At 34.0% G+C, this 18,033-nt stretch overlaps 1 protein-coding gene across 2 annotated transcripts in view; it reads right to left on the reverse strand.

Moving 5' to 3' along the window:
• Positions 1 to 18,033, reverse strand: part of CSMD3 (CUB and Sushi multiple domains 3) — a 1,311,859-nt gene that overhangs the window by 971,399 nt on the left and 322,427 nt on the right. For both annotated transcript variants that reach the window (XM_038555367.1, XM_038555366.1), the window contains exon 5: positions 55 to 262. In XM_038555367.1, the coding sequence (XP_038411295.1) occupies positions 55 to 262 (208 nt within the window). The remainder of the gene's footprint in view (positions 1 to 54; positions 263 to 18,033) is intronic.

Genomic DNA, 18,033 nt, shown 5'->3' on the forward strand with positions numbered 1-18,033 from the left:
TCAGCATCAGGCAATGACATCAGTGCTAGGTTAGAATTGAAACTATTTACTTACCATATTGTAGGTGGTTCAGAACCTTCTATTTCTAAGTAATCATACTTTTCTTCCATTTGGAAGTCAGTAAATATGAGTGAGATCGTGTCCCCAGGCTCTGCTACAATGGTCCAAGTGCAATCAGCATTGTTATGGTACTCATTAGGAAAACTAGGGCTTGAAATGATGCCACTGGATCCTCTCATTGTTCCTCCACATGCATCTTCAGCTGTTAAAACAGGGACAAGATGGTCAGCCATAAGTAATTAAGAAAAATGCAAGTAAGGCAACTCTGTTAACATTTTTGGATAAAAACAGCAGCCCAAATGTTGTGACACCAAGTGCATATTATACTAATAAAGATTAAGTAAAATGAGACATCTGTGAAAACATTTTAAACACATATATAAAAATATAAATTATATTTTGACAACTTTATAACCATTAGTTGAAATAGAAATGAAAGTAAGTAAGAATCTACAATCCTATTAGATCTCAGGATAATAAGATGAAGATTTTCTTTTCATTGATTAGGTAATAAGGTAAATAAAACAAAAGCAGCATTATTCTTAAGGCCTATTATGGGAAATATTTTATTACCTTGTACACATTCATGGTAGGGCTTGAAATTTATTTATTTATTTATTTTAAAGATTTTATTTGTTTATTCATGAGAGATAGAGGCAGAGATACAGGCAGAGGGAGAAGCAAGCTCCTGATGCAGGACTCCATCCTAGGACCCCGGGATCACAACCTGAGCCAAAGATAGACCCTTAGCCACTGAGCTACCCAGGTGTCTCATTTTTATTTTTTTAATGTAGGTATGTACAAAATAAACAATGTAAGAGAAAATATAATATTTTTCAGTGGCATTTTTCAAAAGCTATTGAAAGTGTTTGTGAAATTAAACTTTAAATAAAAATACACTGGGACACCTGGATGACACAGGTTGGGTGTCCAACTCTTGATTTCAGCTTAGGTTATGATCTTAGGGTAATGGGATGAGCTCTGGGGTGAGCTCTACACTGGGCATGGAATCTGCTTGAGATTATCTCTTCCTCTCCATCTGCACTTCCTCCCACTTGCATGCACATGTGCTCTCACTCTCTCAAATAAATGAAATCTTTAAAAAAGTACATCACTTACCTAGGAAACTTTAGAGAGAAAGAATATAATTAATCAATGTATCTTTGGTAATGTATTGCCTGTAACTCTACCAAATAACGTAAATATATTTTGCTAGGCATTTATATATGTATGTATAATATTATAAATAAGATTTTACTAACTTTATTAAGTTAGTTCCCAATCCTCAAACAGGGATCATAGGTTCTCCACAAGTCTACTTTTGGCCAACAGTGTACACTAACAGAGGGGATACATGACCATCTATGTTTAGTGTGAAATGTATAAGATAAAGTTTTTTGTTTAATAAAGAAATTGAAGCTATAAAATTTTTCTTATAATAACACTGCTTAGGATAGTCAAGTTAATTGGTTACTAGTTTACTTGTGCAATAGATTGTCTCAAGATTTAGGCTGTTCTCTTGAGCCATCTGAAGACTCCATCAATCAAAGTCAAATGTTAGAGGAAAACATCTGGCTCTAATATCACCAAATATTATTTTATGTAATGACTTATATACCATAACTTTAATAGAGATGGACAACATCCTGCTTAACTCCATAATGGACCACGAATAGCAAAGTGCTTTAGTACTAGGTACAACATTATTACTATACTATATACATTAAATAACATTAGCTTCTTCCCATAACTCTTTATCCATTTAACTCTGTAACTCATAAATTTAAAGCACAAGTACATTACTCTTAAAAGATATTTAACTTTTATCACCCACTACTGTAAAAATGATACTTATTTTCGCTGCATGACCTTCCTCTATTTTTAAGTTTTTCAGGTAATTAGAAGAACTGTGATCCTGTCTAGACTATGAGGAAATATTACTACAATTTTCTTGGCAGAACACACAGTGCCTTCCTTCAGTACCTTAACTTTAACTGTGGTAAACATGTCCTGCTGTCCCCTATACCTGACCTCAAGTTACCTCTACTCTTTGTCTTCCCACTACCAACACCAGGATTGAGTGGTACTTTGGAAAAAAAAAATGTTACACTGTCATATATTTGTAGTATAACTAGTACACAACCTATTCAGACCACAGTTCTGTGACCTACCATAGTTCTGTGAGCTACTTATTTCTGTGTCTCCAATCTCAGGTAAACATATATATCAGTTAACATTAAAATTAAAGAAATAAAATCCATTTTTATTAAAAAATCTCAAGTCATTGATTAATATACCCAGTCTTGGGTACTCGCAAAATAATTTACTTCATTGGGTTGTTTCTTTGCTCTCCCTAGTTTGGGAAGGAACTGCAGAGATAAGCGGGCTCTTCTTCCCTGTTTCCCTTCTACTATTTTTGTTCATCACCCCTACTCATTGAGCATCCTGTGATTCCTCCTGGAACTGGAAGTAGAAAGGATCAGGGAACATGAATCCTTTTACTTGTCTGACACCAATTTGGTACCATTTCCAAAGTTTTTGGCAGATGATTAAAGAAAGATTTTTTTTTTTTTCTCATGAACTTTTTCATGTGATCCTCAAAGGTATCCCACGCAGTTCCCTTGTTGTGGGGGAATGTGTCTGTCTGTTTGGCTGCCTACATTTCTCCCTTACAATATGGATATAGAATAACATACTTCCTCCTTCCAACTATGTCTCCTTATCCTTCCAGGTGGGCCTCTCGGACAGGATCTAAGAGAGTTCAAGACCACAAATCCCTCAAAAAAGTCCTACATTTAGTCAAATGAAAACATACCTCATTTATTCTATCTCTTGTGGAAAAGCAGTTTGTTCCCAACTGCAGCCTTTTGGCTTTACCATCAATATTTAAGTGTTTCAACCGTGGTTTGTAATAATACACTACATCCCCAAAGCATACAAATCAATTTCCCTGCATGGCTTCTTTGAAGTTCCTCAATGTGGGCTCACAGAAGAAAGAAATAAACCCAAACTCCTGATACATGAGATAGGTCACAACTCATAGAATACCTCTCTCCAGGGAAATTTTTATTTTACAGCGAAATAACTTCAACCCAAAAGTATGAGTGACTTCTACTTGAAAACAAGATGGGAACACAGATTTTCCAGCATTGAAAGCAAAATTCTTGCCAATTCTCATATCAAGTTCTTTGTTCAACACTCCTGCTTACCTCTTTATTATTACAGACACTATCTATCATAGAATCAGCATCTGACAAAATTGTGAAAAAGGTAGTTTGCTTTTAGTACATGTTAGAGGTACGCCTGAGTGGCTCAGTGGTTGAGCATTTGCCTTTGGCTCAGGGTGTGATTACAAAGTCCCGGCATCAAGTCCCACATCAGGGTCCCTGTGAGGAGCTTGCTTCTCCCTCTGCCTATGACTCTATTTCTCTCTCTCTGTATCTCTCATGAATAAATAAATAAAATCTTTTAAAAAAAAAGTCGTGTTAGATATGTAACAGTTTGGTTAGGTGACCTGACCTGAATGCTGTCTATAACCTTTGTAATGTGATTTGGCCTAGATTTAATACAATACTTATAAAAGCCAATACATTTTCTATAATCATAGACTGTTGTAGTAGAATGTATTACCTAAACTAAAATTTTTACTTTATAATGCAGTTGGATCAACTAAAGAAGGCAACATTACAATAAGCCATGAAACCCTAAAATCCAGCACTGTGCTTTCTCTGCTAAACATTGCCTGGTCACTGGTTAAAATAAGTTGGTCTTTGAGTTCATTCAGCATTACTCTGTCTTGGCCACAAGGTTTGCCTGCTGGATTAGTGTTGTCTGCAAGATCTTCTGTCCAACAATTCACAGAAAGGACAGGAGTCACAAAGTTTGTTCAAGAGAATAATTTCTTAACAGACTCCAGACACATATGGGATCATATTGGCTATTTGTACAAATTTTCTGTGAATTTTAAAATGAATTCATTTGGTCATCTGCTGAAAACATATTCATTGATATTTATAAGGTACTGAAGGGAATTGTGTTAGTCTCTCAGGCTACAGTCATGATCAAAAGTTAGGGTAATCGCTGCGTTCACTGAGCATTCTGTCCAGTAAAGTGTGAGGCTCTAAACAAATGATAAAAGAAACACTAAGTTACATTTCTATCAGGTACTGTAAATAAGGAGCAGTTAGTACTGATGTCATATATGTGGGCTTGAACTAGTTAGGGAACTTAAGAACACAGATTCTCCAAGGAAGTGATTAGAATCTGAAAGTTTAGATTAGAAACCTGAAAGGTGAATAGTAATTATTAACTAAATGAGAAACAGAAGAAAATATGTTCTGAGCAGGTATACGGACACTTTCACTGGAGGAAATGGGCATTCTCCAAACAGAAAGAAAGTTTGTGTGCTGTTGCCAAGACAGTGAGGGGTTATGTGGTACTAAATACATTTGGAAGGGCAACTAGGGGCTAGACCTTGCAGAACCTTTTTGATAAGCTTTATGGAATTTCTTTAGAGCAACGGAAAGTTATTGATGGGTTTTCAACAAAGACAACATGATTGGATTTGGGTTCTGAAAATATCATTCTAGAAGCTCTTTGGAGTTGACAGAGGAATAAGAAAATAGAGGATTAGATTAGGGGGCTGAATCAAGAGTTCAGGCAAATTTTTACATGCTCTATTGCCTCTTCAAGGTATCAATCTTTTGTTTTCTGGTGTTTTAGTGTATTTTTATCTCAGTATCTTCAAAAGATTAATTTGATCTTTGTAAGAACTTTTGAATAAATAGCATCATGAAAAAATAATTTAGAATACTCCTCTTGGGCCTGTTTTTAAGAATATTTTTTCATCTACATAGTAAAGCAATGTGATTAAATATCTCCGGTTTCTCTTGTAGGTAACTAGAAGTTGTCTTGGCTTCAAAATGTAGTTACTTATCATATAAAGAATATAGTGGATAATAAGAAGGTTGATGGTTTCTATACTCTTGTTCTAAGTTCGTAGGTTGTAAGATTGTACTCTACTTTTAAAAATATATGTATATGTACGCACATATACATAAACCGGGTGATAGAAATTTTCATGTTAAGAAGATGGCAGAGTCAATCTATTATAAAACAAGAAGAAAACAACCAACTCAGCCAATAGAATCAATGAGGGTAATGTGGTCTTTTAAAAATAAGCATTTTATTTAATACTCTTTTTGACTTGAGACTTATTCCAATAGTCTTGGGAAACTACTATCAACTTTCTCTTAAATTCCTAATGCACTAAATCTATTGATAAAAACTATGGCTATTAAATTAAAAATTCTATTAAACCTAATTTTCTTTGTTTATAATACAATAAGGCTTTTATGATATAACTTTGACTTTAACTGAATTTATGTAAACTTGGTAAACAATTTCTTTAATCTCTTACCTATGGAGCAGGGAGAAAAGTCACATATAAAATAAAAATTAGTTTTATTTAACAGCAAATGTTAGGAATAAAATTCAATATTTTTCCACAAATAAATTTTTCCTAGAATTTATTTTACTTACTTTTAATTTCTGTGACACTCATTCAGATACTGAAAATACCAGACTTTGTTTTGGTTAGGGTATGAGACCATACATTTCATTTAAGATCTTGTAAATTGGAACTGCCCCAAAACATGACAGTTAAAAGAGAGAGAGAGAGAGAGAGACAGCATCAAAAAAAAAAAAAAAAAAAAAAACACTTAAAACAGTTTTCTGTTTTCTGTAGCCCATCTTTGCAGATATTGATCTCATACTGTGTTCTGCCCTACTATTAGTTTCTTCTGAAATAGCTTAGGGATGGGGCACAGGGGTGACAGCTTAGGGGTTACAGGAAATAGACTTGTTTATCAAAAAAGATAAATGAACTGTAAATTGTAGAAAATGAGTACACTTGGTGAATTCCAGATGCTAAGCACTCAATCCAATATCAGACTATATCACGGGAAATTTTTTTTGGCAACTCTCCCTTGCTTAATCTCAACCTTCCATTAGCAGTCAAGTAAAACTGACATCTACATGGGGATCCTTGTTTCTTTGTAGATAGGCATCAGTGTTGTACCTCTTAATTAGATAAACTATTTAAATAATACATTCATTAATCATTATATTTATATTACAATATAATTATATTATATATGCAAAGCAGCTGGTCTGTTTCTGTAGCTATCTTTGTTTATATTTTGTAGTTCAACCTTATGCATCTTCATGTTTAAGGAGAAACACTCTTTTTCATAGAGAAGAAAACTGAGCAACAGGGTATTTAAATTGTGCATCTTCTGGATTGGTAGCTTTATTTTATGTTTTTCAAGGCATAACATATAATGCTGTTCCAAGTTTTAAGGAAAAGAGATGTCAATTTTTGATGATTATGGAGAAAATCAAAGGTCCTTATTTTCATTTCTCAGTCCAGTCCTTTTAGCTCCTTTCATACCAAAACAGATAAAATTAATTTATATGAGAATCAGATTTATAACAACTTGAAGAAAAACATTCATATTCATCCAAGTGAGCACTTTATAGAAAGGGCAAGAAAGCTAAGCATAATGACACTCAGTATTGAGGGTGTATTCCTAAATATTCAAATATGCTGTGGAGCAAGTATCTTACCTTAATTTATATTTACCCTTCTAAGAGACATGTTTAGAAAATGAGAAGGTAAATTGACATCTTGAGGAAAGTAATTAACCAATAAGTGGATTTTTTAAAAAAATATTTTTTACATATTCAGCTTAAAATCTCCAAATTAAAAAAAAAAAGCATTCACTCAATGATAATTTAATTATTGAAATATTTGGAGGAAATATCTTTCAATCAAGAGGGATCCATGACACAGCAACAAGGAGCAAATTTACATTTTTTTCTTAAGAAAAAATTAAAACCTGAGAAAAATAAAACTTTTTTAACACTTCACCAGGGCCATACAGAATTGTGATTCTGAAAAAGGAGAGGACAAAAGGAAGGATAACTCTATAATTGCCTGGCTTTTCATCTAGAAGCACATTCAGGACCAGAGATGGGGATTTTAATTAGAACGTGATGTTCTCGCTAAGCTAAGTAGATAGTGTTCAGGGAGCAAGATATGCTCATAGTTGTAAGACAGGATTCCAGAGGGGGAGCTCCAATATGAGCAAATACACATAAAGGGTGAAATTCCATATAGACAGTCAAAGAGAAACCAAGGATCTTTGTGCTGAATGACTCCAATTGAGAGCATGCAGGGTTGAGTATATTGCAAATTCCTCCAGTTAGGGTGGAAAGTTCTCTTTAAATAACCAGAGTATTCAGCAGAAACTTCTTAAGGGATGACTTCATTAAAGGGGCTAAGTAATCCCTAGAGTAAAAGAGGAAAAAGAAAAAAATCCCTAAAGTTTACCCTAGAACTGCCTTAACAAAAAAAAAATTTTTTTGAGGGAATTAATTAATTTATTTACTCATGAAAGAGCCTTAACAAAATGTAAAAACAAACTTCAAAAGACACTATCTGAACCAAATGTAACTTCACTTTATATCAGGATAAAACTCAACATTTTTTAAAGGAAGAAAAGTAAATCCAGACATTCAATAACATAAATTCTTCAAATTCACAATGTTCACCATCTAGTAAAAAATGATATAACTGCAAGAAGCAGAAAAATATGACCCATTACCAAAAGAATTACTACTCAATAGATGCTAAACAAAAATGATGGAGGTGATGGAATTATTATAATTTTGTTCTACTATTTAAAGCAAGGGTTGGCAAACTACACATCAGGCTATTTCTGACCTATACGCTTTTTTTTTTTGGTATTGCATAAGAGCTAAGCATGATTTTTATAATTTTAAATAAATATAGATAAAAACAAACTAGAATCAGAGATAAATATATGACAGAGACCATATATACCATGCAAAGTCTAAAATATTCATTACATGCCCTTTACAGAAAACAAAACAAAACAAAACAAAACACAGTGAGCATAGGAAGAAAGGTAAGATATAGTATAATCAGATAAAATTTTAAGAAACAAAATGTGTATTATTCTAAATGAAAATAATTGCTCAACGGGACTTGTAGCAAATTGGATACTACAGAATAAAACATATTAAACTTGAAGGCAGAGCAATAGAAACTATTCAAAATAAAGGAGAAAGAACAGAACTTAAAAAAAAATTCCCTGTAGGAAAATATCAACCATTCTGACATGAGTAACGCTGAAGTTCCAAAAGCTAGTGGAGCAGAGTAGAAGCACAGAAAGCTACCTGAAGATATAATGGGAAAAAAAATCCAAATTTGATAAAAACTAAAAACCCACACACATAAGAGGCAAGGGGTTTTTGGCATCCTGGTATAACAGAGACAATTAGCTAAGCACCAAAATCCTTGTTCCATCTTCACATATGTGCTTTTGTAACTAGAGGCAGTTGCTCAAGCAATGTTTGAGTGCTTCTTATATCTAGTTTTGTCATGTACCTGAATTCTGGTGAACAGACAATCAGTGGCATGAGCTACCATGGCAAGATCTGCCTATGAAAACTTCCCACAAGATCATATATACTCTTGTTTTCTCCTTATGTTATCAGGATATTGTGCCCCCAGTGACCCTAGAGACTACATGCTGATTGAAGACTTTTCCACACAGGTATTTGAAATCTCAGCCTCCCTCTAATTTGTAAATTCTATAAAGACAGGGATGGTATTTATTTTTGTTTACATAATACCTATATTATTAAAAGAGATATTGACATATACTAGAGTTTTATATGAATGTACTGAATTAAATATAAAATAAGTAAATGAGTAAATATAATTATTTGAACTGATCATCAAATTGGATTTGATCTCTGAACTATCTATTGGAAAGAATAGAAAGAGAATCACAAGGAATGTATCTTTATTCCAAAGCAGAGGAATAATATGGTAATTGGAGCACAAAGTCAAAATTAAGTAGAAAAATGAGAAAAACTGACAAATAAATTATAAGAACAAAATATATGTTGCATGGTAAATGCTTCATAATTGAAAGGAGAGCTTAATTGGAAAGTACTTATTGCTCTTCAGCACCTACAAGGTGGGAGTGAGTTGTTTTAGATTTTTCTCCACATTTAACTTCAATAAAGTGCAACTTTAATTATTTACAAAATTATATATGCAGAATATTCAAGAGAATCACCAGATAAAGCATATGACTTAATGTGTGAATTTAACATGACCACTTATACATTGGCAATAAACAAAAACATATCAGTAGTGAATAATTAGATACTGAAATTTAAAAATATCATTTCTAATAGGGAAAAATTTCAAATATTTAGAACTAAAAATAAATACTAAAACATGAAAAGCCTGAGCAAAGCTCTATTTGTATTTTTGAGAGAAAATACAGATCTATATAAATAGATAATTCTATGCTTTCAGATTGATAATCTAAAATAATGTTACTCCCCAGATTAATCTATAGTTTTAATGTAATCCCAATCAAAATTTTGGCATGTATGTGTATATGCATGTATGTAAATTGACAACCTGATTTTTAAATTTATCTAGAATTGCAAAAAAATCTAAGCATAATTAAGACAAACTTGAAGAGGAAAATAAAGCTAAATAAGCAGCATTAAGGTTCATCATAAAGCCACACTAATCAAAACAATGAAGAATTAAAAGTAAACACAGTCCAGTCAACCAGTGCAACAGCATAAAGTCTTCATGAAAACATACACATTCATTTAAACACTTGATTTATGACAGGGGCACCACTGTAGAACATTGGGAATACAATATCTTTTCATTAAATGGTACTGGGTCAATCAACTATCCATACACTATAGTCAAGACCAGATGTACATTAATCTAAATATAAAAGGTGAAATAGTAGAGCCTCTGAAACAAAATGTAAGACAACATCTTCTTGTCTTTAGGATGGTCTACATTTTCTTAAATAGATACAGTACACTACACTAAAATTAGGAATGATATTCTCTAAGAGAAGATAGATAGTGGAAAATACTTTCCACTACACATAACCGATGAGGGTTCATCCAAAATATATAAAGACCTTCTAAAAATCATTAAGGAAATGCCAAACAGCTAATAAAAAATGGAGAAAAGACTGGATCAGGCATCTCACAATGAAGTATGGACCAACTGCTCATGGACATATAAGAATGATACTCAACATATTAGTCATCACTGAAATTTAAATGAAAACTACCTTTCTCTACTACACACCCACAAAGATGTTTAAAATGACAAAGACTTTGGGGCACCTGGGTAGCTCAGTCAGCTAAGCAGTTAATTAGTGTTTGTCTTCAGCTCAAGTCATGATCCCAGGGGTCCTGGGATGGAGCTGTATCCGGCTCCCTGACTTTCCGTCTCCCTCTCCATCTCCATCTCCATCTGCCTCTCTCCCAGCTCATGCTCTCTCACATATACTCTCTAAAATAAACAAATTCATGAAATGACAAAGACTAATAACATAAAAGTTTAACAGGACTTTGAAACAACTATGATTCCTGTGTACTCCTGGTAGCTCTGTAAATTAGTACAGCCATTTGGAAAAACTCACTGGCAGAAATCTAATAAAGCTATCCATGTCTTATTACTTAATGTTCCCATTACTGGGCATTTTCTCAGACATGCAACAAAATATATTTATAAGAATATTCATAGATGCATTACTTCTAACAACCAAATCTGGAAAAGAAAACAATGATCATCAAAGATATCATATGTAAATAGTGGTTTAGTATTATAATGTATCACTGTCAATCTGTAAAAAATAACTACTACTACTATGCAAAAATATAATGGATCTCATAAAGAACACTGGTTGAAGAGTATATATTGTAAGATTCCATTGTATGGAGTTGAAAATAGGTAAATATAATCTGTGGCACTAGAAAGCAAATGGGTATTTACTTTCAGGAAAGTAGAGGATAGTGACTAGGAGGGAGTATTCCAGAGATACCTGACTTTCTGGTAATATTCTGTTCTTGATATGAGTGATAGTAACAAAGATACATTGGTTATGTGAAAATTCATCAAGCTATATACTTGTAAGTTATGACTTTTCTGTATACATGTTATATTTTAATTAAAAGCATTATGAAGAGGGAAAATACCCCAAAGTACACATCTTCTTCCATGTCAGCAAATATATAGTGAGATATCCCCTGAATCCCTAAGAAAATGGCCAAATCTGGCCTTCCTCTTGTTGAGTTTTGATTAGAAACTAAGGATGATTCAGACATTCATTATTGGTTTGGTCAGCAGTTCTCAAAGTTTAGCGTGAGTGGGCATTACCTCCTGGCCTTGAGACATTGATTGCTGGGCCCCCATCCCAGAGTTTTTGATTCGGTAGATCCAGGAAAAGGACCAGGGAGTTGCACTTTGACAGCTATAATTTCAGGGAAAAGGCAGCCACTATCTCAGTTCCTCTATTTTTTAAAATTCATATCCCTCTTGATACCTCATTTTTGGCCTCTATCATTCTCCTTGAATCCCCACTCCTCTTTATGCTTTTTACTTTCAGAAGATAAATGTTAATGCTACTCTGATTTCAAAAGTGAGACTATTCAGGGTATGGTTTCCCTCCAAATCTTCTGAATTCTATCAAATTTGTTTCAACATAAACTAAACATTAGAATTATCTAGAGAATGTTACCTCTTAAGATGTATTTACTTAGGGCAGCCCCGGTGGCAGAGCGGTTTGGCGCCGCCTGCGGCCCCACGTCAGGCTCTCTGCATGGAGCCTGCTTCTCCCTCTCCCTATGTCTCTGCCTCCCATTCTCTCTCTGTGTCTCTATAAATAAATAAATAAAATCTTTAAAAAAAAAAGATGTATTTACTTATTAGAGAGAGAGAGAGAGCATGAGCACAGTGGGGAGGGGAAGAAGGAGAGAGAGAGACTCTCAAGCAGACCCCAGGCCTAGTGCAGAGCCAGATGGAGGGCTCAATATCTGGACCCTGAGATCATGACCTGAGCAGAAATCAAGAGTCAGGTCTTTAAATGACTGGGCCACATAGGCATTCCGGGAGAACATTTTAAAATGTCTATTATTCAGCCCCAACCTCAAAATTCTTATTGAATTGATAGTGGGGTAAACCTCAAGATTCATATTTAATTAGTTAATAATGAGGTCAATAGTAAGGCAATTAAAAAAAACAATTCCCTTAGGGGGCTCTAACACCTAACCAGAATCAAGAATACTGTACTTAAACTCATGCAAAACTGGGAATCCATTCATTTGAGTACTTAACCCAAATGTGCTCTTTCCATAGTTTGGCTATTGTTGATAATGCTGCTATAAAATTTCTATCAGAACCCTTTTCCTGAATTCACCACTGATTGCCTAAGGAACACACCCATGTTCAATGTGGAGCTCTCTGTGACATTTACCATTATTATTAACTGATTCCTTTTGAGCACCCTCCTTTTTTTGGCTTCTTCATGAAATACATTATTATACTTATACTTATCTAATGACTATTTATCGATCAACCTACTGCTTTGTCTTTCCCTACCAGTCACTTTAATAAAAGGATTCTACTGCTCTTTTCATAATATATACTTTCTCCCAAGGTGACAATATCTAATCTTTATTTCAACTCTCCTCCAAATATACTGTCAATTCTGCGATCTATGTCATTTAGCTCTATCTTCTTCACCATCTGTTCAACTGCCAAAGGGAAGTCTTTAATATTAATAAAACATATTAACTAGTTTTGGTAGCAATTACCCTTTCCCAAATCTCTATTTCATAGTTACCAATTGCATAAATTTCAGTAGGAGGATTTACTGATTCTCATATGGAGAGGGGGCTTTCAGAAACTATAGGAGTTTGAAGCAGTGGTTGAGGCTAAGTCAAACAGAAAAAAATAGTTATTGAGACACAAGAAACCTTTGCATCCAAGATTTTGACTGCAAATACTGTGAGGCAGAAACAATATTATGTGTTTATTGCTCTATTTTCTCAGCAAGACTGCATATCACCACCACACAGAATTTTAGGACAGTGCCCTTAAGCTAACGGTCATCTGATGGGAATTGGGCAAAAGTGATTTAAGTCACATCCAAGGCTAATCCTTAAAAATATCCTTTGACATCCTCTTTGCCTAGAAATGATATATACCATAACTTAAAACCTATATTCCTTTCTTATCCTTTTGTATTATTTTTTACAGGAAAGCCTAGAATATCTTTTAAAAATGGAAATCAGATGTTACACATAGTCTACTGTTTCTAACATTTTGATGATTTTCCATGAATTTGGCATAAGATCAATGTCCTTATCATGGCCTTAAATGATCTTAATTCACAAACCTCTCAAGATTACAATTACAAAAGAGAGCAGTGACTATATGATCAAGATGGATCACCAAAACTACCATGGATATTGCATGGGTGAGAAATACATATTTATTGAATTAGACAATTGTGAAGTCAAGATCTGTTTAATATTGCAACATGGACCATTAGTTATATAGGCAATGTAAATTAATCCCACTGAAACTCATTTATTTTGTCAAGTGAATTTTTAAAGAAAATTTCCAGAAATAAGGAATGTTTATTTTCAGATTTAAATTTGATGTATTTTTGAGATGCTTTCTCCCTGTTTTACCTCATAGGCCAGATAACTAAAAAGTCATTCATATTGTGTGTTCATTTTTATAAATTCCATGTAGTGCTTTACCAAATACAAAATTATAGAACTTGAGCCCAATTTACTTGAAAATAGACTATTATAAATTTGAGTGAATCTGTTAATTTATTTTATGGAAGACAAGGCTCATTTAGTCAGCAAGAATGTAACCCTGTATGGACAGAAATGATAGCTATCTTTCTCATTATTTTATTTTCAGGGCTTAGAAATATGCTTGGCACTAGTAGCCAAATGAGTAGAATGGCTTTGGAGGATATCACTGACTTTTTTTGTGGACTTTGAATGGTTTCTTATAGAGCATATCTTTCCTCCAATTCAAGCTTATTGATTCCTTGATTTTATCATTTCAGGTGTAGATATAAATCATTTTGTTGAGAGACACTTTTAACTTTGTCTAACACCATTCTAGGAATGATAATCAACAGTTGTTAAACTAGGGTATGTATATTCCACAAATATTTCCAGATAGATGATTAATTATTTTAATACAGGAAACAGGTTTAATATGACGAATAGTAGGTATAGTCATAGAAAGTCTTCATTTTTCCTGGTCAGTATGAGCCATCAACTTTAAATATATATATATATATATATATATATATATATATATATATATATATATAAACATTCGTCTATTTCTGTTTTTGGTCTGTCTGCTTATTCATCCTCAATCATTTCTCAATGCTCCATCTTCATCTCAACTTCAATTCCTCTTTCTTCTCTTATCCTATTAAAATGTATTTTCTTCAGGAAAGTCAAGAGTGGTTCTTAAAAGTGGAAATTAGGCAATGTTAGTAACACTCTCCCCATTTGTAACACTGACATAGCCTTTCTTGAATTTGGAATAAAAATAGTGTTTGCCATGACCTTGAATGATCTTAATTCATAAACCTCTCAGTAAAATCAAACCATGCTGCTCATTTTTCATTGTCTTGAATTTAACAAAGCACTTTCCAACTTTAGGACCACTTTTTAAATGGTTCTCTACGCTGGCAGCTTCTTCCTCAAGAATCTCCCAAGGTTGCCTGGATGACTGCATTCAAGCTAGTGAAGCTTTCCTTGAGTAATGACTAAACCCAGCTAAAACAGTCCCCCATCAGTCCCTACCACATCACTTATTGTATTTTCTTCATTTAACTTACTACTATTCAGTATTTTGTTGTTGTCTCATTTACTTCTAGTGTATAAATGTCATGGGATATTCACTACATTACTAACACATTACTCACAGCACTAATCCAAGTATCCAAAAACACAGCTAGCTTATGGTAGGCACCTAAATTATGTATTATCTGATTAAAAAATATTTTTACTCCTCTGTATGTCCATGAAATTTCTTGGAAAATATTTGATGGGCAATGTTATATTGAACTTAAAATTGGGTGTTCTAGAGTCACAGAAACCTGGGGACAAATCCGATACCAATGAATTGTGTGACCTAAATTGATTTACTTAAGCTTCATCTAAGCTGGTTTGTTATTTGTAAAATTATCATTATTTTGGCAATGCATGTCTGTTGACTTGAACATTGCAGAAGCCTCTCAGTTCCATATTTTATGTTTTCTTTATCAATATCCTAGAAATTTTATTTTTGTGGATGGAGACAAGGTTCTACAAGGTGATGGCACAATTAACTTGTTACTTCCTCTGCCAAAATTGCCACAGCAGGGAGTGGATAACCCATTCACAGGCTTATGTGTTTCATTCCACTCTTACCATCTCTACTAGTTGAGTGACAGGTTTCACTGCTGCTGTTTGTTTCTCATTTTCTGCTACAAAATAGAGTAGTAGGAACTGAATAGAAAGAAAAAAAGTAGCACATCCTTCTCCATAAGAAGCCCAGTGAAAAGGCAAATTACAAGAGTGCTTTTAGTATAATTGGAAGAGTTCTGTAGAGCCTAATTGCTTAAAAATAGGCTACATCTCAATCTGCCCCTCAATTTACTATATTTTAAATATCAGTTTGCTTTGGAATCTATTTCTAACCAGAGAAACTCAGAAGAAAGTAGGTATTCAATGAAATATAAACTAGATAATATTGGTCAAAAGTGGATAGTATTCAGGGTGCCTGCGTGGCTTAGTCAGTTAAGCCTCAGACTCTAGATCTCAGTTCTGGTCCTCTTCTCACAGTCCTGAGTTCAAGTTCTGCATTGGGCTCCACACTGGGTGTGAAACCTACTTAAAAAAAAAAAAAAAGGATAGTATTCATGTTGTATATGAAAGTACTCTTCTAAACCATTAAAACAGGTCATCAAATTACTTTTTTAAAAGATTTTACGTATGTATGTAGGTAGGTATTTGACAGAAAGAGAAATAGCACAAGCAGGCAGAGGGAGAGGGAGAAGCAGGCTCCCCCCTGAGCAGTAAGCCCAACACAGGGTTCAGTCCCAGGACCCTGGAATCCTGACCCAAGCTGAAGGCAGACTGAGCCACTCAGGTGCCCCAGATCATCAAATTTAATCCCAATAATAACCCTATAAAAACAATAGAAAAAATTATAAAACTGTTTATTTGTATTTCACAGGAGAGGAAATTGAGGCACAGAAAGGTCAGTAGTAACTTATTCAAGATTACACAGCTATAAAGTGGCAGAGCCAAGTTTGAAATGAAGCCATCTAGGAGAACAGCCTTAACCACTAAACACACTGTAGTGTGATATGAAAAACAAGTGAGAAAAAGTGAAGAACAGAGTGCACCAGCATACAGTATGGTGGAGGCAACATGGGGAGTTGGAAGGACATGCATGCCCAAAGCAGGACAGGAAACCAAGCCTATCCAAAGTCATAGCAAACTAGCACTGCCCTTTTCTCAATTTTTCTAGAAAGTCCCTCTTGAGGTGAAAACACACATAATGAACATCAACAATGTTCATGGTAAATTTCTCTCAATCTCTCATCTTCCATATTTGAATAAGAATCAGTAGGAAAAAAAAAGAATCAGTAGAAAATATAGTTAAATGAACAGTACAAAATTTCATGTTGGGTGAAAAACTGCTGGAATGTTGGATGCACATACCATGTTAGATTGGTTTTATCAGTAAATTATAATCACAAGATTACAGTGATTCATAAAATAAAATGATCATTTTAGCATTTCTATAGTATGGATTCTTATTTATAGTATAGATTATTCTATAGTATAGTATGTCTTTAAGTGAACTCAAAGATGACATTTAAATTTTAAATATTTAAATAATTCAGATAAGATGTTTTTATTTGTTACACAAATAGAAAAATTTTTCTAATGGTATTTTTTTATAGATTTTATTTATTTATTTGAGAAAGAGCGACCTAGCATGAGCAGGAAGAAGGGCTAGTGGGAGAGGGAAAAAGAAAATCTCAGACTCCCTGCTGAGTGTGGAGCCTGACTCAGGGCTCAATACCGGAATCCTGAGACCATGACCTGAGCCAAAAATCAAGAGTTGGTTGCTTATCTGAGTGAACCATCCAGGTACCCTTTTCTTTAAACGCACAATTGAAGGGTTAGTCTCAAAACACACATACAAATATATATACACACAACCCTAAAATGTCTAAGAAAATGAGGTTATTATGAATCCATCTGCAGCTTCCTTCAAGAATAAATACTTTTCTTTTTTAAAAAAGATTTTATTTATTTATTCATGAGAGACAGAGACAGAGACACAGGCAGAGGGAGAAGCAAGCTCCATGCAGGGAGCCCGATGTGGGACTGGATCCTGGGACTCCAGGACCATGTCTTGGGCCAAAGGCAGGCACTAAACTACTGAACCACTCAGGGATCTTCAAGTATACATACTTTTCTAAAGTTTTTAATGGAATTATGTGATATGACATACAGAATGCTCCTGTGCAAATTCATGTTTATATTCTAGCAATGTTGACAAAATCTATAACATGCTGCACTATTTCCATTTAATTAACAAAAATACAGGCTTTCTATTTGCATAAAGAAATTCATTCTTACTAAAATTAAGTGAGCTGAATAAAACTGGTCCCTTAATGATATTTTTTCTTTCTTTCTTTTTTTAATATTTATTTATTCATGAGAGACACAGAGAGAGGCAAAGACATAGGCAGAGGAGAAGGAGGCTTACTGCGGAGCCTGATGCGGAACTTGCAGAACTCCAGGGTCATGAACTGAGCCAAAGACAGACACTCAACCACTGAGTCACCCAGGTGCCCCAAAGATATTTTTTATTATTTATTTTAAAAGGAATGACTATTTGTACTTTCTGTATGTCAAATGCACATTCAGCACAACAATCCTCAGGATGTATTTTCTTCAGGTTGGTTAAATATAATTGTTACTTCTTTTCCTTTTTTTAAAAAT

This window comes from Canis lupus, chromosome 13, assembly GCF_011100685.1.
Source record: "Canis lupus familiaris isolate Mischka breed German Shepherd chromosome 13, alternate assembly UU_Cfam_GSD_1.0, whole genome shotgun sequence".
Classification (NCBI taxonomy): Eukaryota; Metazoa; Chordata; class Mammalia; order Carnivora; family Canidae; genus Canis; species Canis lupus.